Here is a 22924-nt window from a genome sequence, read left to right on the forward strand (position 1 = left end):
GCACGGGCTTAGTTGCTCTGCGACATGTGGGATCTTCCCGGATCAGGGCTTGAACCCATGTCCCCTGCATTGGCCGGCGGATTCTTAACTACTGTGCCACCAGGGAAGTCCCTGGGGCTTTGGTTTTAACAAGAGGATTCTGGTGCTAGGAGGTGAGAAACATCCAGCAGTCAGTACAGGGCAGTAATTAGGAGTTGGATCTCTCTTGCCTTGGAGTTTTTAGTTGGAGGAAAAAAAAATCTCTGAGATGCAGAACTCAGAGGTTTCATACCTATAAGGGCTTGGAATTCAAATTCATACCACCCAAGTGGTCTGGAAACCTGCAGTTTGGGAAATTAACGTAAAAATTGGATTCTAAGCCAGTTCCTGAGATGCTTGAAACCACTCTGGAGTGGCACCCGTCAGCCCAGGCCATGCACCTTTCTCACAGTTAGAAGCCGCACTAGGAATCAAACCGCCACTAGTGAGGACCAGTGTATACAACAAACTGAAGGGATTAGATTCCCCCGGAACTGTAGCAAATAGAGCTAACTGGTAGAGACTGTAAAATCAGTCTCCTTGAAATGATAAAAAACAAAGGAAGAATCTAAAACATAAAAGACCCTAAGAGGGAAAAAAAGAATTGAAAATGAATTTCTAGAAATGAAAATATCATTAAAACTAAAAACTCATTCAATGAGCTAAACTGAAGATTAGACCCAACAGATGAGAGAATTAATGAACTAGAAGATGGCTCATAGGAAATTACCCAGAATGCAGCAGGTAAAGAAGGTAAAGCAGTTGAAAGTATGAAACTGAGTCATGGAAAAAAGAATGAAAAGGCACTACACGTTTCTAATGAGTCCCAGATGTATAGATTAGAAATAATGGGGAGAGACAATATTCAAAAATATAGTGACAAAGAATTCTCCAGAATTGATGAAAGTCAGATTTAAGAAATACAATGTCTGAAGCCAAAAGTAAAGATAAATCCATATCTAGGTACCTCAGAATGGAACTGAAGAACACCAGAGACATCAGGAGGATCTGAAAGCAATCAAAGATAAAACGTGGAAGCTATCGCAGTGATCAGGTTAAGAGGTGATGCACGTCTGATGTCAGGGGATGGGCCCGGAAGACCTGTCAGAGAATTAGAGGTGGTATCACTTGGTAACTCAGTGAATGTTAGAAGTTTTAGGAAGAAGAGATTTAAGATGATGCCAGGCTTTCCAGTCTGGCTATTCAGATAGATAATGGCACTTTGTTCAAGACTGGAGACATAGGAGGATGAAAAGCATTGGGGTGTTACCAAGGATTTGAGGAGTGGATCAGAGAATCATAACATTATTCAGGACTTGTTGAGTTTGAAATAACTGTGGGACATGTATATATAGCTACCTGCAGGTAATCAATCTGGAAAGGCTAATCATTAGAATATGTGGGTTAATAACAACATCCTGAAAACATAGGAAGAACACTCTTTGACATAAATCACAGCAAGATCTTTGTGGATCCACCTCCTAGAGTAATGGAAATAAAACCAAAAATAAACAAATGGGACCTAATGAAACTTCAAAGCTTTTGCACAGCAAAGGAAACCATAAACAAGACGAAAAGACAACCCTCAGAATGGGAGAAAATATTTGCAAACGAATCAACGGACAAAGGATTAATCTCCAAAATATATAAACAGCTCATGCAGCTCAATATTAAAAAAAACAAACAACCCAATCCAAAAATGGGCAGAAAACCTAAATAGACATTTCTCCAAAGAAGACATACAGATGGCCAAGAAGCACATGAAAAGCTGCTCAACATCACTAATTATTAGAGAAATGCAAGTCAAAACTACAATGAGGTATCACCTCACATCAGTTAGAATGGGCATCATCAGAAAGTCTACAAACAACAAATGCTGGAGAGGGTGTGGAGAAAAGGGAACCCTCTTGCACTGTTGGTGGGAATGTAAATTGATAGAGCCACTATGGAGACCAGTATGGAGGTTCCTTAGAAAACTAAAAATAGAATTACCATATGATCCAGCAATCCCACTACTGGGCATATACCCATAGAAAACCATAATTCAAAAAGACACATGCACCCCAATGTTCATTGCAGCACTATTTACAATAGCCAGGTCATGGAAGCAACCTAAATGCCCATCGACAGATGAATGGATAAAGAAGTTGTGGTACATATCTACAATGGAATATTACTCAGCCATAAAAAGGAACGAAATTGGGTTATTTGTTGAGACATGGATAGATCTAGAGACTGTCATACAGAGTGAAGTAAGTCAGAAAGAAAAACAAATATCATATATTAATGCATGTATGTGGAACCTAGAAAAATGGTACAGATGAACCGGTTTGCAGGGCAGAAATTGAGACACAGATGTAGAGAACAGACGTATGGACACCAAGGGGGGAAAGCTGTGGGGGGGTGGGGATGGTGGTGTGCTGAATTGGGCGATTGGGATTGACATGTATACACTGATGTGTATAAAATTGATGACTAATAAGAACCTGCTGTATAAAAAAAAATGCGCTGTGTTGATAAAATGTTTAAAAAAAATGTTTAAAAAAAATAAGGTCCTGCTGTATAGCACAGGGAACTATATTCAGTATCCTCTGATAAACCATAATAGAAAAGAATATGAAAAAGAATATGTATGTGTGTAACTGAATCACTTTGCTATACAGCAGAAATTAGCACAACATTGTAAATCAAATATACTTCAATAAAATTAAAAAAAATATGTGGGTAATTTTTGTGATTATTGAAATTCAGAGTGAGATGAGCTGCCTGGCATGCTTTAGCACCTGGGGGAATGCACCTCTTCTAGAGACAGCTGGAGAACGGGCAGTGAGAGTGTGGGACCAGGAAGGAGGATAAAGCTGAGAAGTTTACTGAGGTTTGATCATTTCGAGATCATGGGAAGAAAACGCACTTAATTCCCCCAGCAAGGAGTTACGACAGCACATGTGAAATGTTGCCAACCAGGGAAGCCCATCAGACATGCAGTGCTCAAGATGTTTGTTTGGGGTAATCACACAGGCACCGCTGACCTTTGAAAAAGGCCGCTCTGAGTGTTGGAAGTGATACCCAGGCTTCAGTGATTTGAGGAATGGATGGGAGGTGAGAAATTGGAGAACACTCAAAAAAGCTGGATAGCAAAGGAAGAGAAAAAGACTTACCTTTGTCTAGTTTAAAATATTAATAACTTACTGTGCACCAATCTACCACTTGAGAAATATTTTTGAATTCCTCATATGTTGTCTATTTTAGTCTTTGAAGGCAGGGACTTTATTTCTCTTCTCTCCTAATGCTGTTATGAAACAGTATGAAACAGTAATGCTTGTTAAATGATGAAGCAGTTTTTTTTTTTTTTCCTTTGGGGGTTGTGATTTTAATCCACATAAAGCTTCATTGGGTGATTAGAATAGAAACACTTGATCATGTCCATTCTAACATGAAATGCATCAGAGCTGGTGATGGCAGATACCAGGCTGAGCCCCAAGGGGTCCCTTTTCCTGTTCTACCCTGTGTGTCATTTCCTGTGACCTCAGTCCTGCCTAATTATTTTTAAATTGAGGTATAGCTGATGTACAATATAAGTTACATGTGTACAGTATAGTGATTCACAATTTTTAAAGGTTATGCTCCATTTATAGTTATAAAATATTGTCTATACCATTGGCTACTTTGCTGAAATAATGCCATTTGCAGCAACATGGATGGACCTAGAGATGATCATACTAAGTGAAGTAAGTGAGAAAGAAAGACAAATACCACATGATACCACTTACATGTGGAATCTAAAAAAAAATGATACAAATGAATTTATTTACAAAATGGAAATAGACTTAGAGACATAGAAAACAAATTTATGGTTACCAAAGGGGAAAGGGGGTGGGCGAGGGATAAGTCAGGAGTTTGGGATGAACAGATACACACTACTGTATATAAAATAGATAACAACAAGGTCCTACTGTATAGCATAGTGAACTATATTCAATATCTTGTAATAACCTGTATGGGAAAAGAACCTGAAAAAGATATTTATATCTATATATCTATATATATAAAACTGAATCACTTTGCTGTATACCTGAAACTAACTCAACATTGTAAATCAACTATACTTCAATAAAGAAAAAAATATTGGCTATATTCCCTGTATCATATAATAGATCCTTGTAGCTTATTTTATACATAATAGTTTGTACCTATTAATCCCCTACTCCTTTCTTGCCCTTCCCCACTTCCCTCTCCCCACTGGTAGCCACTAGTTTGGTCTCTATATCTGTGGGTCTGCTGCTTTTTTGTTATATTCACTAGTTTGTTGTATCTGATGAAGCAGTTTTTGGTGCCACTTACTATCTTGCAATAGGATCCTCTTTCCATTTTCTTTTTCTCAAGTGTCCATCTTCTTTGTAATTTTTTTAAAAAACTATTTCTTCCGTATTTATCTTGTTTCAGCTTTTTCTCATTTATTCATTAGTGGCATTCCCACGGGACAGTTGAAGACCATAGAGGTTATTTACTTAGGGTTCAGATTGAAACACTGAAAAGGTTGATAGGCGTTGGAGGTGTATCACTGTTCACCTTCTCTCATCTTGCATCCCTAGGAAGAATATAAAACAACAGCCCTGTGAAGTTATTGTTGGAGCCCAGTGTGGCAATGCAGTCTTACGAGGAGCCCACGTCTATGTTCCAGGAATCGTGTCAGCCTCAAAGTGTGAGTATAATGTTTAGGTTTCTCTGTAGAACAGCCACTAAAATTTATGTGTATCATCAAATGGAAAATTTATTAAATCATCACGCAGGTATATTTCAGATTTACTTTAATAAAGATATTTTCCAAGTTTTGCATTTAGTATAGCCGGTTGAGGGGTATATCTGATAAGGACTAACAAGTGAGGCATCCGTATATGGGTTTTGTGTCCATTTCTTATATTCCCTTTGAGGACGTGTGTGATGTTTAGAGGATCAGGACTGATGAATAGAGTGTAAGATGTCAGTGAAATTTTGTTTTGTATTCTTTACTCTGTTGACCTAAAACCTCAGGCTGCTGTCCTGTCATTTGTGAGGGGAACATTCGGAACCTGGAATCTTAAATATTGGGATGAATCTCAGTATTCTTAATTTACTCTTTTAGGGAATGTTAGGTTTGGGAAAAATAATTTAAATAGAAGATATCCTTCCTTTTCTGCTCAGCTAAAGACTTCCAGCTGAGGTCAGATGTTTTGAAGACTGTTCTGTATCTTTGTTTTCCTAGGGGAAAAAAAGCATCAATTCGATTTATTGTTGGCAAATGTTTGAAAGTAAAAAGTTACATTTTCTATTAGGGGTTACAGTGAGACGGGTTAGTCTGCTTCATGCCCACTACTGATTCCCCTAGGCGTCCCCAGTCTTAAAGCTTGAAGACTTAAAGCTTAAAGAATTTTCACTATTCTGCCAAAGTACAGATAGATCAGTGTGATATGATTTTCTTCTTTCTCTAGTTATGAAAGGTGGAGATGTTGTTTCCGTGTACTCTGATATTAAAGGCAAATGTAAGAAAGGAGCCAAAGAATTTGATGGAACAAAAATATTTCTTGGAAATGGGATTTCTGAACTAAGCCGCAGAGAGATCTTCAGCAGGCTCCCTGAACTGAAGTATGTCAGCAAATGCCATTTGGGGGAAATAAGCATCCTTTCTGTGGTTCAAAGAAAATGAAAAACAATGTAAAAAATATATCTAGAAAACTTTAATGATCAAAGGGCTTTTTAGTCCAGACATAGATGTGGCTGCCTTAACTCTGTTTTCTATTAACGGAAATATACTTCACTGACCTTAAAAAAAAAAAAATATATATATATCTAGTTGCATTATATGAATGATTTTTTTTTTTAGTATAAATTCAACTGGAAAATACTTTTTTAACCCATATTGCCGTTTTTGGGGGGGAAATATCCTTTTAGGTAAAAGAGTAAATGCTCAGATTAAGGAGCCTATTGTATATTAAGTTGAAAAGTTTTGTATCTTTGGAAAACGTTACTTATCTTGATAAAGGATGAATTAGACCACCTCTCCAGATCTTTTTTTAACAGTCTGTGTGAGAAGAAAAGCTTATGGTTTTAATATTAAAAAGAAAAAAAATATTTAACTAAAAAATTTACCAGAAAGCCAGTACTCCCATGAATACTTGTGGTCAAAAATTAATGTTTGGACTTACACTGAATTAAAATCCAAGTTATGTTAAAATCATCTCCGGTTGCTACAGGTGCTGAATAAATTAAATCGGTGGACAATCCAGTTTCTTATAACTTTTAAAAATTGAAGTGTAGTTGATTTATAATGTGTTAATTTCTGCTGTACAGCAAAGTGACTCAGTTATACATATACATTCTTTTTTATATTCTTTTCCATGATGGTTCATCACAGGATGTTGAATATGGTTCCCTGTGCTGTACAGTAGGACCTTGTTGTTTATCCATTCTGTATGTAACAGCTTACATCTGCTCACCCCAAACTCCCAGTCCTTCCCTCCCCAGTCCCCTCCCCCTTGGCAACCACAAGTCTGTTCTCCATGTCTATGAGTCTGTTTCTATTTTGTAGGTAGGTTCATTTGTGTCTTATTTCGCTTAGTGTTTTCAGGCTGTTTTAGGAATCCTGTGGACAGCTCTGTTCTTCCACAGTTGACAGCTGATGGAAACATGCTGAAAGCTGTGAATTTATCCTGCTAGGACAGAGCCACATCCCTGATTCCTGGGACAGTTTTTTATATTAAAGCCATTTGGATTTATAGTTGAAATTAATTCTTCTAAAGAAATAGGCTATTCTCTCCACTTAGAGATAGCAGTACTTTCCAAATGGCCAAGAACAAATATTTTCTTCTCCTTGGAGCCCCTTCTGAAGATTATGCATACATCTGCTGTGTTAACCTTTGGGTCTGTAATGGGGAGTTGATAGCCTGACTGCTTCCTTTAGTTCGTTATTAGTGGTACTCGCTTTATCCTCTTATTTGACGTGGTGGTTCCAGTAACTGGGTCCACAGATTTCTGAGTACTGTTTTCTTTGTTGGTGGGAGTAGGAGGCAGCCATCTTTTAAGAAACTGTTGAGTTTAAAAAAAAATTTTATTTTTTATTAGAGTACAGTTGATTTACAATGTTGAGTTAGTTTCAGGTGACAGCAAAGTGACTCAGTTATACATATACACATATCTATTCTTTTCCAGACTTTCTTCCCATGTAGGTTATTACAGAGTATTACAGAGTATTGAGTCCCCTGTGCTATGCAGTAGGTCCTTGTTGGTTATCCGTTTTAGACATAGTGGTGGGTGCATGGTAATCCCAACCTTCCAATCTTTCCCTCCCCCACACCTTTCCCCTCTGGTAACCGTAGGGCATTCTCTAAGTCTGTGAGTCTGCTTCTGTTTTGTAAATAAGTTCATTTGTATAATTTTTTTAGATTCCACATATAAGTGATGTATGAAATTTGTCTTCTCTGTCTGACGTACTTCACTTAGTATGATAATTTCTAGGTCCATCAATGTTGCTGTAAATGTCATTATTTCATTTTTTTTAATGGCTGAGTAATATTCCATTGTATATATGTGCCACATCTTCTTTATCCATTCATCTGTCAGTGGACACTTAGGTTGCTTCCATGCCTTGGCTATTGTAAATAGTGCTGCAATGAATATTGGGGTACATGTACCTTTTTGAAGAATGAGTTCCTCCAGATATATACCCAGGAGTGGGATTGCTGGATCATATGGTGGCTCTATTTTTAGTTTTTTAAGGAACCTCCATACTGTTCTCCATAGTGGTTGCACCAATTTACATTCCCACCAAGAGTGCAAGAGGGTTCCCTTTTCACCACACCCTCTCCAGCAGTTATTGTTTGTAGACTTTTTGATGATGGCCATTCTGACTGGTGTGAGGTGATACCTCATTGTAGTTTTGATTTCTCTAATAATTAATGACGTTGAGCACCTTTTCATGGCCATTGGTATGTCGTCTTTGGAGAAATGTCTGTTTAGATCTTCCCATTTTTTGAATGGGTTGTTTGTTTTTTTGATTTAGAGCTGCATGAGCTGTTTGTATATTTTGGAGATTAATCCCTTGTTGCATCATTTGCAAATATTTTCTCCCATTTTGTGGGTTGTCTTTTCATTTTGTTTATGGTTTCCTTTGCTGTGCAAAAGCTTTTAAGTTTCATTAGGTCCCATTTGTTTATTTTTGTTTTTATTTTCATTACTCTAGGAGGTGGATCCACAAACACATTGCTGTGATTTATGTCAAAGAGTATTCTTCCTATGTTTTCCTCTAAGAGTTTTATAGTATCAGGTCTTACATTTAGGTCTTTAATCCATTTTGAGTTTATTTTAGTATATGGTGTTAAAAAATGTTCTAATTTCATTCTTTTACATGTAGCTGTCCAGTATTCCCAGCACCACTTATTGAAGAGACTGTATTTTCTAGATTGTATTGTCTTGCCTCCTTTGTCATAGAATAATTGACCATAGGTGCTTGGGTTTATTTCTGAGCTTTCAGTCCTGTTCCTTTGATCTACAAGTCTGTCTTTGTGCCAGTATTGTATAGCTTTGATGACTGTAGCTTTGTAGTATAGTCTCAAGTCAGGGTGTCTGATTCTTCCAGATCTGTTTTCCTTTCTCAGGATTGCTTTGGCTATTTGGGGTCTTTTGTGTTTCCATATAAATTTTAAAATTTATTGTTCTGGTCCTGTGAAAAATGCCATTGGTAATTTGATAGGGGTTGCATTGAATCTGTAGATTGCCTTGGGTAGTATAGTCATTTTGACAATATTGATTATTCCAACCCAAGAGCATGGTCTATCTTTCTGTCTGTGTCATCTTCAATTTCTTTCATCAATGTCTTATAGTTTTCTGCATACAGGTCTTTTGCCTCCTTAGGTAGGTTTATCCCTAGATATTTTATTCGTTTTGTTGCAAGGGTAAATGGGATTGTTTTGTTAATTTCTCTTTCTGATCTTTTGTTGTTAGTGTATAGGAATGCAAGAGATTTTTGCATATGAATTTTGTATCCTGCAACTTTACCAAATTCCTTGATGAGCTCTGGTATTTTTCTGGTAGCATCTTTAGGATTTTCTATGTATAGTATCATGTCATCTGCGAACAGTGACAGTTTTACTACTTCTTTTCCAATTTGGATTCTATTTATTTATTTTGGATTCCGTTTATTTATTTATTTATTCATTCATTCATTCTTCTCTGATTGCTGTGGCTAGGACCTCCAAAACTGTGTTGAATAAAAGTGGTGAGAGTGGACATCCTTGTCTTATTACTGATCTTAGAGGAAGTGCTTTCAGCTTTTCACCATTGAGAATGTGTTAGCTGTGGGTTTGTCATATGTGGCCTTTATTATGTTGAGGTAGGTTCCCTCTATGCCCACTTTCTGGAGAGTTTTTATCATAAATGGGTTATCATAAATTTTGTTTTTTTTTTGTTTTTGTTTTTTTTTGGATGACCACAACAAAAGCAACAATGATTGCAATTACCAAACACGAAACACACTCATGCTATGTCATAATATTGACATTCAGTCCAGTAATCCTCCACTGTAACAGCTCCTTTACTTTGCAGTGAAAATTGATTTGTATATTCTTTGCCTCTGAGTCCTTGTGGGATTTTTTTTTTTTTTTAATTCAAACAGAAAGTCACAAAAATTATAATCATCCTTGTCAGTTCACTCAGTCCCATGTAATTAATTTTTTTTTCATCTTGATCTTTTGTTAGCACTTTTATGAGTTCATCAGTTTTTCATTAGAGTTCTGAAAATGCTTGTTCATTCTGTTCAGCAGTACAATCAGTTACCAGAAACCTGTACTTGTCAGAGTCTTTTCCATGAATTCCTTGAAGATGAAACCCTTTTATAGGAACATATTTGCAAAAGCATCAGAGTACACCCAGAACTGTCTGTAAATGACAAAAGACTTAAAAATGACCACGGACTTAAAAATGACCATGGTTAAAGATTTGATGATTTGATGATAAATTTTGTCAAAAGCTTTTTCTGCATCTGTTGAGTTGATCATATGGTTTTTATTCTTCAATTTGTTAATGTGGTGTGTCACACTAGTTGATTTGCGGATATTGAAAAATCCTTGCATCCCTATGATAAATCCTACTTGATCATGGTGTATGATCCTTTTAATGTATTGTTGGATTTGGTTTGCTAGTATTTTGTTCAGGATTTTTTGCATGTATGTTCATTAGTGATAATTGGCCTGTAATTTTCTTTTTTTTGTGGTATCTTTGTCTGGTTTTAGTATCACGGTGATGGTGGCCTTGTAGAATGAACTTGGGAGTGTTCCTTCCCCTGCAGTTTTTTGGAAGAGTTTCAGAAGGATAAGTGTTAACTCTTACGAAAATGTTTGATAGAATTTGCCTGTGAAGCCATCTGGTCCTGGCCTTTTGTTTGTTGGAAGTTTTTTAATCACAGTTTCAATTTCATTACTTGTGATTGGTCTGTTCATATTTTCTATTTCTTCCTGGTTCAGTCCTGGGAGATTGTACCTTTATAGGAATTTGTCCATTTCTTCTAGGTTGTCTGTTTTATTGGCATATAGTTGCTTGTAGTAGTCTCTTATGATCCTTTGTATTTCTGTAGTGTCCATTGTAACTTCTCCTTTGTCATTTCTAATTTTATTTTTTTGAGCCCTCTCCATCTTTTTCTTGAGTCTGGCCAAAGGGTTATCAATTTTGTTTATCTTTTCAGAGAACCAGCTTTCAGTTTCATTGATCTTTCCTTTTGTTTTCTTCGTCTCTATTTCATTTATTTCTGCTCTGATCTTTATGGTTTCTTTCCTTCTATTAACTTTGGGTTTTCTTCTTCTTTCTCTAGTTGCTTTAGGTGTATGGTTAGGTTGTTTATTTGAGATTTTTCTTGTTTCCTGAGGTAAGATTGTCCCTCTTAGGACTGCTTTTGATGTGTCCCATAGGTTTTGGATCGTTGTGCTTTTGTTTTCATTTGTCTCTAGGTAGTTTTTGATTTTCTCTTTGATTTCTTCAGTGATCCATTAGGTTGTTTAGTAACATATTGTTTAGCCTCCACGTGTTTGTGTTTTTACAGTTTTTTTTCTTGTAATTTATTTCTAATCTCATAGCGTTGTGGTCAGAAAAGATACTTGATATGATTTCAATTTTCTTAAATTTACTGAGGCTTGATTTATGGCCCAGCATGTGATTAAACCTGGAGATTGTTCCATGTGCACATGAAAAGAATGTATATTCTGCTGCTTTCGGATGGAATGCTCTGTACATAATCAAGTCCGTCTGGTTTAATGTGTCATTTAAGGCCTGTTTTTCCTTATTGATTTTCTGTCTGGATGATCTGTCTGTTGATGAAAGTGGGGTGTTAAAGTCCCCTACTATTATTGTGTTACTGTCGAGTTCTCCTTTTATGGCTGTCAGCATTTGCCTTATATATTGTGGTGCTCCAGTGTTGGGTGAATATATATTTACAATTGCTATATCTTCTTGGATTGATCCCTTGATCATTATGTAGTGTCCTTTTTTGTCTCTTGTAACAGTCTTTATTTTAAAGTCTATTTTGTTTGATATTAGTATCACTACTCCAGCTTTCTTTTGATTTCCATTTGCATGGAATACCTTTTTCCATCCCCTCACATTCAGTCTGTATGTATCCCTAGATCTGAAGTGGTTTTCTTGTAGACAGCATATGTATGGGTCTTGTTTTTGTATTCATTCAGCCAGTCTGTGTCTTTTGGTTGGAACTTTTAATCTACTTACATTTAAGGTAATTATTGATATGTATGTTCTTATTGCCATTTTGTTAATTGTTTTGGATTTGTTTTTGTAGGTCTTTTTTCTTACCTTCTTTTGTTCTTTTGTGATTTGATGACCATCTTTAATGTTGTGTTTGGATTGCTTTTTCTTTTTTGTGTGTGTATCGTAGATTTTTGGTTTGCGGTTCTCATGACTTTTATATATATATACAAGATTGTTTTAAGTCACTGGTCTCTTAATTTCCAGTGCATTTCTGGTATCTGGCATTTGTACTCTCCTCACGATTGCTGGTTTTGATATCATATTTGTGTGTGGATGATTTCCTACCTTTATGTTTGCTTTTACTGGTGAGCTTTTCGATTAGTAATTTTCTTGTTCCTAGTTGTGGCTTTTTCTGTTCTGTCTAGAGAAGTTCCTTTAGCATTTGTTGTAAAGCTGGTTTGGTGGTGCTGAATTCTCGTAGCTCTTGATTGTCTGTCAAATCTGAATGAGAGCCTTGCTGAGTAGAGTATTCTTGGTTGTAGGTTTTTCCCTTTCATCACTTTAAATATATTGTGCCACTCCCTTCTGGCCTGCAGAGTTTCTCCTGAAAAATCAGTTGGTAACCTTATGGGGATTCCCTTGTATTTTATTTGTTGCTTTTCTCTTTTTACTTTTAATATTTTCTCTGTCTTTAATTTTTGGCAGTTTGATTAATATGTGTCTCGGTGTGTTCCTCCTTGGGTTTATCCTGTATGGGACTCTGCGCTTCCTGGACTTGGGTGACTGTTTTCTTTCCCATGTTAGGGAAAGTTTCAGGTATTATCTCTTCAAATATTTTCTCAGGTCCTTTCTTTCTCCTTCTGCGGCCCCTATAATATGAATGTTGGTGTTTTTAATGTCCCAGAGGTCTCGGAAACATTCTTTTTTCTGTTCCATGGCAGTGCTTTACACCATTCTGTCTTCCAGCTCACTTATCCATTCTTCTTCCTCATTGTTCAACTCTGTTGTTTAAATCTGTTGGCTCTGTCTTAAACATTTCTTGTATCTTCTTGGTCTGTGCCACCATTCTTTTTCCGAGATCTTGTATCATCTTTACTGTCACTACTATGAATTCTTTTCCTGTCTCCATTTAGCTTAGTAGTTCTTCTGGTGTTTTATCTCGTTCCTTTGTCTGGAACATATTCGTCTGCTGTCTCATTTTGTGTAACTCTCTGTGTTTGCAGTCCCACAGGCTGCAGGATTGTAGTTCCTCTTGGTGTGTGCCACCTTGTGGGTGCAGCTGGTCTAAGAGGCTTGTGCAGGCTTCCTGGTGGGAGGGACTGGTGGCTGCCCACTGGTGGGTGGAGCTGGGTGTTGTCCCTCTGGTGGGCAGGGCATGTCAGGTGTTGTGTTTAGAGGTGGCTGTGGCTCAGAATGACTTTAAACAGTCTGTCTGCAGATGGCTGGGGCTGTATTCCCACCCTGCTTGTTTTTTGGCCTGAGGAATCCCAGTATTATATCCTAAGGGCTGTTGGGTGGGGCCAGGTCTTGGCTTCAAAATGGCGGCCTCCAGGACAGCTCATGCCAGTGAGTGCTCCCCGGTACCTCTGCCACCGGTGTCCTTGTCCCCACAGTGAGCCACAGGTGCCCCCTCCCTCCCCAGGAGACCCTCCAAGACCAGCAGGTAGGTCTGGCCTATGAAGTCACCTCTTTTTCCCTTGGGTCCCGGTATGTATGAGACCTTGTTTGTGCCCTCCAAGAGTGACGTTTCTGTTTCCCTCAGTCCTGTGGAGTTCCTGTGATCAAGCCCCACTGGCCTTCAAAGCCAAATGCTCTGGCCTCTCTTCCTCTTGATGCCAGACCCCCAGACTGGGGAGCCTGACATGGGGTTCAGAACTCTCACTCCTGTGGGAGAACCTCTGTGATATAATTATTTTCCAGTTTCTGTGTCACCCACCCAGCGGGTACGGGATTTGACTGTATCATGAACATGCCCCTCCTGCTGTCTCGCTGTGGCTTCTTCTTTGTCTTTGGAAGTAGTATATCTTTATTGGTAGGTTCGGGCCCTTTTTTGCCGATGGTGGTTAAGCAGTTAGTTGTGATTTTGATGTTTTCATGGGAGAAGGTGAGCTCAGGTCCTACTGCTTCTCCATCTTGTTAGGAAACCAAGAAACTGTTGATTTTTTTTTTTTTTTTTTAATGCTATTCTTGTCTGCTTACATTCTTTTTATGTATGTATGGCTGTGTTGGGTCTTCGTTTCTGTGCGAGGGCTTTCTCTAGTTGCGGCGAGCGGGGGCCACTCTTCATCGCGGTGCGCGGGCCTCTCACTATCGCGGCCTCTCGTTGCCGAGCACAGGCTCCAGACGCGCAGGCTCAGTAATTGTGGCTCACGGGCCGAGCTGCTCCGCGGCATGCGGGATCCTCCCAGACCAGGGCTCGAACCCGTGTCCCCCGCACCGGCAGGCAGACTCTCAACCACTGCGCCACCAGGGAAGCCCGAAACTGTTGATTTTTAAACTCAGCATTCAGGTAGGCCGTTGTGATTTCTTTCTCTGCCTATGTGAGAAAAAGCATGCTTCTACAACAAAGAAATGTGGCATTTAGACACTGTTTATTATTTATATTCTTTTAAAACTTAGGACCAACTCTTTTAACAGTACATTTGTATAGTCAGTCAGTGAATTTGTGCCCTTTGGTTTCTTGAATGCCAGCTGAGTTGAATCATTAGTAGACTCAGAGATAGATTAGTTTACTAACAGATTGTTCATCCTATGAGGTGTTGTATTTCGCGTTATTATATGGAGATATATGGTACAGAAATAGTTTTAAAGGAAACATGTCAGCCCATACCTGAACAATAACTGGCTCAAATTATTCTTTGTCATGTTACTTTAAATTAAATACTGTACCGATGGACACTCTTGTGCTGGTAGGCGTGGTCAGAGGGAGATCGTCCAAGGGGAACCAGAACTTGAAGCCCTGGTGGGAACTGGGTTAGGGAGGCAGGCGTGTAAGTGTTCGTTTCAGTATTTTGCAGAGGACTGGAGCCCTGCAGGTTAGAGTCACTTGAGTGATGATTCAAGGCATTCAGTAATGGGTCTAGATGCTGGCACTGGGGGCAAGGTGTTGATCAAGGTAGGTGCCCCAGTTGTCTCAACAAAGGACGGACTTTTGAACGTGAGGCAGTGACATTTCGTAAGTTTCTTTTGTGTATTTTCTGCTCAGGGGCAAGAACTATTTAACTAAGAAGTGGTTTGATTTGATCCTGACTGGAGCAAGGACGAGGCTTAACTCTGATGAAAGGTGCAGATTTGGAGATACCAAGTGTTGCACAGATGAGTGAGGGTAAAAGGCATGGGAAGAAGAAGAAAGGAGTTAACACTGGTAGACCCACCGCAGTGACAGGCCACAAATGCCTGCAGAAATTATTTCACTCTTAAAGGTCAACATAAACCTGCTCTGCTGCGGCATAATAAGACATACATAAATAATTTGATCTATGTCCCAGGTTGCTGGCATAGAGCTCCCAAAGCCCTTGGAATCTCAGGAGTGGTAAGAGTGCTTGTGTACCCCCTCCTGGCAGCTTCAGGACGGGGCTTTTGGCCGGAGCAGCCAAGCACGTGATCAGAGGGTGGCACTTGTGCCTCATCCCAGACCTCTGGGGAAGAGAGAGGGCCTGGAGACTGAGCTAGCCACCAGTGCCCGTGATTTAATCAGTCATGCCCATGTGATGACACCTCCCTAAAAACCACTGCACGAGGGTCTTGGACAGCTTCCAGGTTGGTGAACACATGTAGGTGCTGGGAAGGTGGTGTGTCCATGCCCCCTCCCACGCCTTGCCTGTTGCATCCCTTCTGTTTGGCTGTTTCCCCAGTTGTATCCTTCATAGTAAACTGGTGACCGTAAGTGAAGTCACCGGTTTTGTTTTTTTTTTTTAACAGAAAAGAAAGTCAAACTTATTTAATGAAAAACTAGAATTAATAAAAATTAGCAAATACACACACAAAATATATACACACAGCAGCACTGTGTATTGACTCACATAGGGGAAAAGCAGTGGTTCAAGACCTCTCAACATGGCTTGTCAGTTAAAGAAGAAAAACCCAAACACACACACACACACGTGCGCGCACACTAAAAAACAAAACAGAAAACAAGAACCCAATATTTTTCAACAGTACACTCAATCTATAACCAACACAAATTCAGAATTATTTTACAATGCTTCCTTTCTTAGTACAAAAGATGCCCATCTTGGGTGTGTGTATATATATATATATATTTTTTTTTCCGGTGGTTTACTGTTGACTTATTTTTAAATATATTAGTGTTACTACATGCAACTGTTTCCTGTATTTAATAGCCTTTCCTTTTATTTACCTTCATGTGTCAAAAGCTTCCGGTTGATAGGCGGACAGGTAAATTGTTTTCCTGAGTTCTGTGAGTCATCCTGGTGAATTGTCGAAGCTGAGGAGGGAGTCTAGGAGCCTCCAACTTCATAGCCAGTCAGTCACAAGGCCAGGTGGCAGCCTGGGAGGTGCAGCTGGCACCTGGAGCGGGGCCAGTCTTGTTGGACTGAACCTGTGGATTCTGACGATGACCCCAGGCAGTCTGTCAGAAGTTAAGTGAATTGTAGGACACCCACTTGGTGTCCAGAGAGGTGGAGAGTTGGTGGGTGAGAGAGAAGCCCATACATGTGGTGTCAGAAGTGTTGTGAGTAAAATTAGCCCATCTGCATCACGTAGGGTACACACCGTCTGTGTAGGTGTTTCTTTGCCACGGTCAGTTCATAAACTCTGAACTTATCTCCATGCTGTGTCTGTGGGCCCCGTTCTTCTTTCCGTGCCCCTTTAATCCCTGGAACAGCATGTTGATTTTCCCGTTTTCTCGCTCTCTCTCGTGTGACCTGTGCAGCTGGCCACGTTTGGCTTTTCTCTAACAGTGTGCTTGTGTGTACCTTCTCTCCCCTTGGACAGCCTCTCTGACTGCGCTGTTTGTCTTAGTGGAGCCCCGTCCACCAGGCCATCCTGGGCCCTGGCCCTTCCTGCTCCGATCAGGTCCACTGCCACTCACAGTTGGGGACAGAGGTGGCAAAGGTCATCCTGTGGATGGTGTCAGTACGGGGCAGTTACTCTCTAACGAGATGAGAGGGAAGCAGTGTGGCACGTTTGTCATGGCTTATCACCAGCATGATTCTTAACATATGTTTTTATTTTTCATACAAGTACCGAGCATAGTGCCTGGCAAACTGAAGCAATCACAAAATGTTTGTTGAATTGAAAGGCTAATAACAATGGTCATAATTCTGTTACCAGAAAGATGAGAATGCATCAGTGAATAAAGACTCAGAGGGTCTTCACTTTTTAGTCTGTGCAGATCTCTAAAGGAATGCAGTGGTGCTTAAATGAAAATTTTATGTAACTTTATCCTTTTTAGTGCTCCCAGTGGCCTACTCTACTGTGGGTAAAAATCCAGAAACAATTCACAGGAATACTTTTAAGTATTTTGGTGTTGAGTAAAAAAGGTTTTAAAAAGGCAGAACATCTTGTATTTGACATGTTACTTGCGTATATTCTTAGAAATGGAGATTGTGTAGATTGTCTAATTTATACTGAGTAATGTTAGATTTCCTGTTTTTCAGAGGCATAGGCGTAAGAATGACAGACCCAGTGTATCTGAGCCCCTCATTTGACAACGTACTGCCTAGCTACTTATTTTTACAAGTAAGTATTTGTAAAAGCAAAATACTTAGTGACATTGAAATATACTTCCGTGAATTATTTGAAATCTAAGGGTTTGTTTTTTCGCTTCTATTAACTTTTTTTTTTTTTTGCAGTGTATTTATATGTTTTCTGATCTACCTTCGGTTAAGTAGTAAGCACTTTCTCTTTTTCTCAAGTGATTGACTACCTCTTCTCCCTTCCTTTGCCCAGCGGTGCTGATTGTAGGGTAATAAGTACAATAAGTAGGATGAGAAGGCGTGCACAGCGGTGCTGGTGTGGTTGCCGCTCACCCGTGGGAGAGGAGAGGCTCCGCCATGTGGGATGGCGGGGTCTGTGTCGTTTCTCTCGGGCACCAGTTCTGAGCTTTAGTTTGAGAGCTTCTTCCTGAATGTGCTTTCCTCCCTCTTTCCTTCCTACCCTCAAGTTTAATAAATATGGTTGTACTTTTCTTATTATAAAATAAATGTCTGTAACTGCTGTAAAAAAAAAAAGCTACTTACGGTAGCTTATTGTAATGATTGCTTTCCATTTCCACTGTTAATCCCTAAATAAAGCATGCATTTGCCATACATGTACGTGTTCCATGTGTAACTCTGAGTGAGATTCAGATGGTTTACTACTAGCAGATTTTGGTCAGATGGTTATCAATTGCTGTGATATAACAAGTAATTTGTTTTCCCTTGTCCAGTTTATGATGTACTTTCATGTACATTAGCTCATATGATTTGTTACAGTCTGCTTGTTAGGTGGTATTTTTATTATTTTATTATTAGTAGTATTACCAATGTAACATGAAGATACTGAAGACCGGATCTGGTCGGGTTCTTGAATAAGGTCGCACAATTGGTAGGTAGTAGCATCTGTACCCTAACTTAAGCGTAGATGACATTTGCTTTCTGCTCTGCTTAGTATGTAACCAGAAGTCATTTTATAAATCCAGAGGTTAATTCTGGGGTGAACAAATAGAAAAACAGATTTACGTTTGTCATCTGATTCTACATTAGTGATGATGTAAACCATTAGGACGCATAACCTAATATAAAGTCATACACGGTTATATAGAATCTTCTTCAGTAGTCTTTGCCAGCCTTTTTTATTTCTTTCTATTTTTTATTTTTATTTTTTAATTTTTTTTTTTAGAGAAACAGTTCCCAAGACTGCTCTTGCTTCTTTTTTTAAAAAAATTTATTTATTTTATTATTTATCTTTGGCTGCGTTGGGTCTTTGTTGCTGCGCGCGGGCTTTCTCTAGTGGTGGCGAGTGGGGGGGCTACTGGTGGTTGCGGTGCCCGGGCTTCTCACTGCGGTGACTTCTCTTGTTGAGGAGCTCGGGCTCTAGAGCTCAGACTCAGTAGTTGTGGCGCACGGGCTTAGTTGCTGTGTGGCATGTGGGATTTTCCCGGACCAGGGCTCGAACCTGTGTCCCCTGCATTGGCAGGTGGATTCTTAACCACTGCGCCACTAGGGCAGTCCTGCCAGCCTCTTAAAAAGTGTGGTGTTGTGCTGGGCTCTTTGAATATATTATCACAAGCCTGCACTGGCTGTAACTGAAGAACACTGATACCATTTCTTGAATGATGTTCAGCAACCTCTTGTGAAGATGAGGTAGTTCGTAGGGTGATTGGCTGTATACCTTGCAAGCCCCAGAGTTAGGCAACTAGTACTTTGTCCATTCTGTGTGATTATTGAAGGTACTTTACAGATAGGTAGAATTATATACTTGGGAAAATCCCTGGTGAAATTTGTGGGGGTTTTTTTTTTTTTTTTTGATGCCTCTTGCCTTGCCTTTCTCTGGAAACCATTATCCCCAAATCTGTACTGTTACTTGTTTGCAGCAGCTAACGTGGAAGCTTCACATTGTGGGTTCCTTGTTGAGGAGAGAAGGTTGTAAAGGGCTGGTGATAATTGATTATTTCTCATGTTAACACTTGAAGTTACACAAGGATGTACTTTATAAAGTTAATTGGAGTGTTGCACACAATCATTAAAATTACGAATGTGCAATATTGTTTGGTTTTTCAAAACCACAAAGGAAACTTTTGATGTGCCTGACCACAATCCACAGAGTTACAGAAATGCCTTTGATGTCTTTCACAATTGAAATGATTGACAGTGAAAGGTTTAACACTTAAATATTTACAACAGCTGTTTTCAGTTATATTCTAGTTACATTCTAGGTTATCTGGAATCAAAAATGGTGCTCAAAAGTTGATCTTTTCATTGCCTGGTTTCTTGGAAATAATTGATTTAAAAGCCAGATGAGGTTGGATAATCTGAGCGCTTTCAATACATACTGCTGCCTGGACTCTACCATAGGAATGGGTTTTAGTTGGTCTGGCTGGGGTGGGGCCTGGGTCAGGATGGTGAAAAGCTCTCCCAGGTGGTTCTAGTTTGCAGCTAAGGTTGAGAATGGCTGTAGCATAGCAAGAGTGCACAGCTAGCTGCACGTTAGAAGCACCTGGGGAGATCTTAAAAACACTGATGCCTGGCCCTATTGCCAGAAATTCTGATTTAACTGTTCTAGATGACCGCACATTAAAAAACAACAAAAGACAGAACTCAGCAGGTGATTCTGTCATGCAGCCAGGATTGAGAAATACTGTAGAGAAAGGTAGTAGATGAAATTGTTTTAGGGAAACTTTGTCATCATCTAAATATTTAATGAAGCCTCTTCACTGGGACTATTTCATGCTTTCAACTGATTGCATACCAGAAGGTTCTTAATGTATTACGTTGGATTGGAAATTTCTGTCATCTTTGGCCATTACATTAACGTTATCTTTGTTAGGGGTGAAGCATCACTATCATCTCTAGATGGAGAATCACTGAATCTTCAGTGGCCACATACGTGTTTTAGTGTCTTTATATTAGAGTTCAGTGTTTAATGTGTCGTGCATGTGTGTGGCTGTCCTGTGAGATCGTAGGACACCCTGGGAAATTGTTAATATCCCGACACTGGTATGTCTACAGAAAACATACTCTTGGCCAAGGATGCTGTACTGGGTTACCTCCAAAGATTTCTTTACATCCTCTGATTCTGAAACTTAAAATGATCTCTTGTCACTGATAACAAATTATTTTTTTTTTCCTTATAGAATTTGCCATCTGCTGTGGTAAGTCATGTTCTGGATCCTCAGCCTGGAGAGAAGATTCTAGATTTGTGTGCGGCCCCTGGAGGCAAAACAACACACATTGCAGCGCTGATGCGCGATCAGGTGAGGCCGTCGTCACGCAGAGCTGCTCTTGATACACTGCATGTCTCAGTGATGGAGGTGGGAGTATGTGTGACTTACGGAACATTATACAGACATTCATAATCTGGTTGATTTCGATTCAGCCAAAGAGAAGGCTGCTCAGTAATGTCATGCATCACATATTAAGTTCAGTAGACCATTGTCATTTGTGAAGACTGTCTCAAGACCTTCTTGAGTCCCAGATTTGCCTAATACATTCATGGAATAGAATTTTTCCCTCAAATAATTAAGTCTAAATGAAACATTTAAGAGACCTTTTCATGTTCTTAATTACAGGACTTGACACTTTTTAAACTATTCAAATAAATTCTACCACTGAAAGTTAATTTGGCAGTCCATTATTAAAGTGTCCAAATATATATTGTTGATATATATGCAAATATAAAGATGATAATAAATATATTGGGTTGGCCAAAATGTTCGTTCAGGTTTCTCTGTAAGATGTTTTTGGCCGACTGAATACATGCACACATACTGAACATCTATATGTGTCCATGTCCTTCTTGCCTTGGGGTTCATAAAAACCATGATTTGGCTTAATTAATAAAGCCTGCTTCATTGTCACAAAAGAAAAGTCTGTCCTTGGATAACTTTAGCTCAAATATTACTGTTTTTTCCTATGTATGCATATTTGCTGATGTGTTTTCTTGCATCGTGCGCTAGTTTTATCTGTGTTCTGGTTTGTTTCAAATTCTGTAAAACCAAATGGTTCCTAAAATATTTGCACATGCTAGTAGCTTCACCTACAGTAGCTTTCTTGATCTAGCGTCAGATTTTAATTGATGGACTGATTTAAAAAATATTGATTTATTCTTACTGTGTGCCAAGTACTGGCGTACAGCAGTAAACCATAGTGACCACAGTTTCCTTCTTCATGGAGCTTACATTCCAGTAAAAGGACACAGATGAGAAACAAATGAGTGAGTAAAAGATAAGGCATATATAGCTGTGGGAGGGGTATGGGATTGAGAATACTGGGGAAGGGAGAGTGAGTTTGCAGTTTGAAGTGGGTGGCGAGGGAGAAGCCCAGTGGGAAGGTGGCATTTAGGGAAGACTTACAGGTGGGAAGAATGTACCAGCCAGAGGAGACGTAAGTGCAAACGCTCTGAGGCTGGACGCTGCCGACTTGCTAGGGAAATGGGTTGGGGGGGACCGTGGTAGTTTTGCGGCGTAGACTAAGTGAGGAGCGGGGTTGGGGGGGGAAGAGATCAGAGAGTGGGGGCCGGGGCATGGGCGGAGCAGCTTCGCAGGCTCTCCCGGGACTTCACGTCCGTTCCAGCAATGGGACATCCTTGGAGGTTTGGGGCAGAAGAGCGACATAAGCTTGCGTGCTCCTTACCTTGGCTGCGGCGTTGCAGACAGGCTGCAAGAGGACAGCGGCGGAAGCAGAGAGACCGCTTAGGAGACAGCAGTTCGGGGGCGTCATGGAGGTGGTAAGAAGTTGATCAGATTCTGGGTGTGTTTCGAAGCTGGGGCTGTTAGGAGTTGTTGGTGGATTGGACGTGGGTTGTGAAAATGAGAGGCCAGCACAGGTTTTGGCCTTAGGTTTTTGGCCAGAGGACCTGGAAGGATGGAGCTGCCGGGTCGGGAGGACTACGGGAGGGGCACGTTTTGCAGGGACAAATCAGCCATTTAGTTTTGGTTATATTACAGTGCGGTCCCATTAGACAGCCAGGAGATGACGTGGAGCAGGCAATGGGATATTTGAGTCCAGGGTACAGGGGAGAGGTCTGGATTGGAAATGGAAGTCTGGAAGTCGTCAACACATGGATAAAACATGCGAGGCCGTGAGGCTGATGCGGAGCGGTAGAAGGTAGGGGAGGCTGGAAGGCGAGCCTTGGGGCTCGGGGAACCAGGAGCAATGGCCACTGATGCGGCAGGACCACCAGAGGCCCGTGATGCCCTGGGCGCCGCGCCAGGAAGGGGTTGAAAGGGGACGGAGCGAGCAGCTGGGTGAAACCTCCCGGCTGGGCCAGTGAGGTGAGGCCCGAGAACCCCCTCCCCGTGGACTCAGCACCTCGTAGGTGATGGGTGGTGAGTGGAAATGCCTGCTTGGATAGAAAATGAGAGGAAGCAAAGAAAGTGAATCAGGACAACTCCTTTGCGGGGGCAGGGCACGTTTGTACCGGAGGGCAGAGAAATGGGGCAGTGCTTGGAGGGTGGAGTCGGGGAGTCCTTTTTTAAGATGAGGGAAATAGCAGTGTATGCTGATGGAGAAGAGAGATT

General features: G+C 40.1%; 1 protein-coding gene across 7 annotated transcripts in view; it reads left to right on the top strand.

Annotated features, from left to right (window-relative positions):
* NSUN6 (NOP2/Sun RNA methyltransferase 6) overlaps nt 1–22924 on the top strand; it is a 110228-nt gene that overhangs the window by 17436 nt on the left and 69868 nt on the right. For all 7 annotated transcript variants that reach the window (XM_061178143.1, XM_061178123.1, XM_061178118.1 and 4 more), the window contains 4 exons: nt 4611–4720; nt 5487–5640; nt 17364–17445; nt 20540–20659. In XM_061178143.1, the coding sequence (XP_061034126.1) occupies nt 4611–4720; nt 5487–5640; nt 17364–17445; nt 20540–20659 (466 nt within the window). The remainder of the gene's footprint in view (nt 1–4610; nt 4721–5486; nt 5641–17363; nt 17446–20539; nt 20660–22924) is intronic.

The sequence above is a fragment of the Eubalaena glacialis genome, chromosome 2 (assembly GCF_028564815.1).
Source record: "Eubalaena glacialis isolate mEubGla1 chromosome 2, mEubGla1.1.hap2.+ XY, whole genome shotgun sequence".
NCBI classification, from domain to species: domain Eukaryota; kingdom Metazoa; phylum Chordata; class Mammalia; order Artiodactyla; family Balaenidae; genus Eubalaena; species Eubalaena glacialis.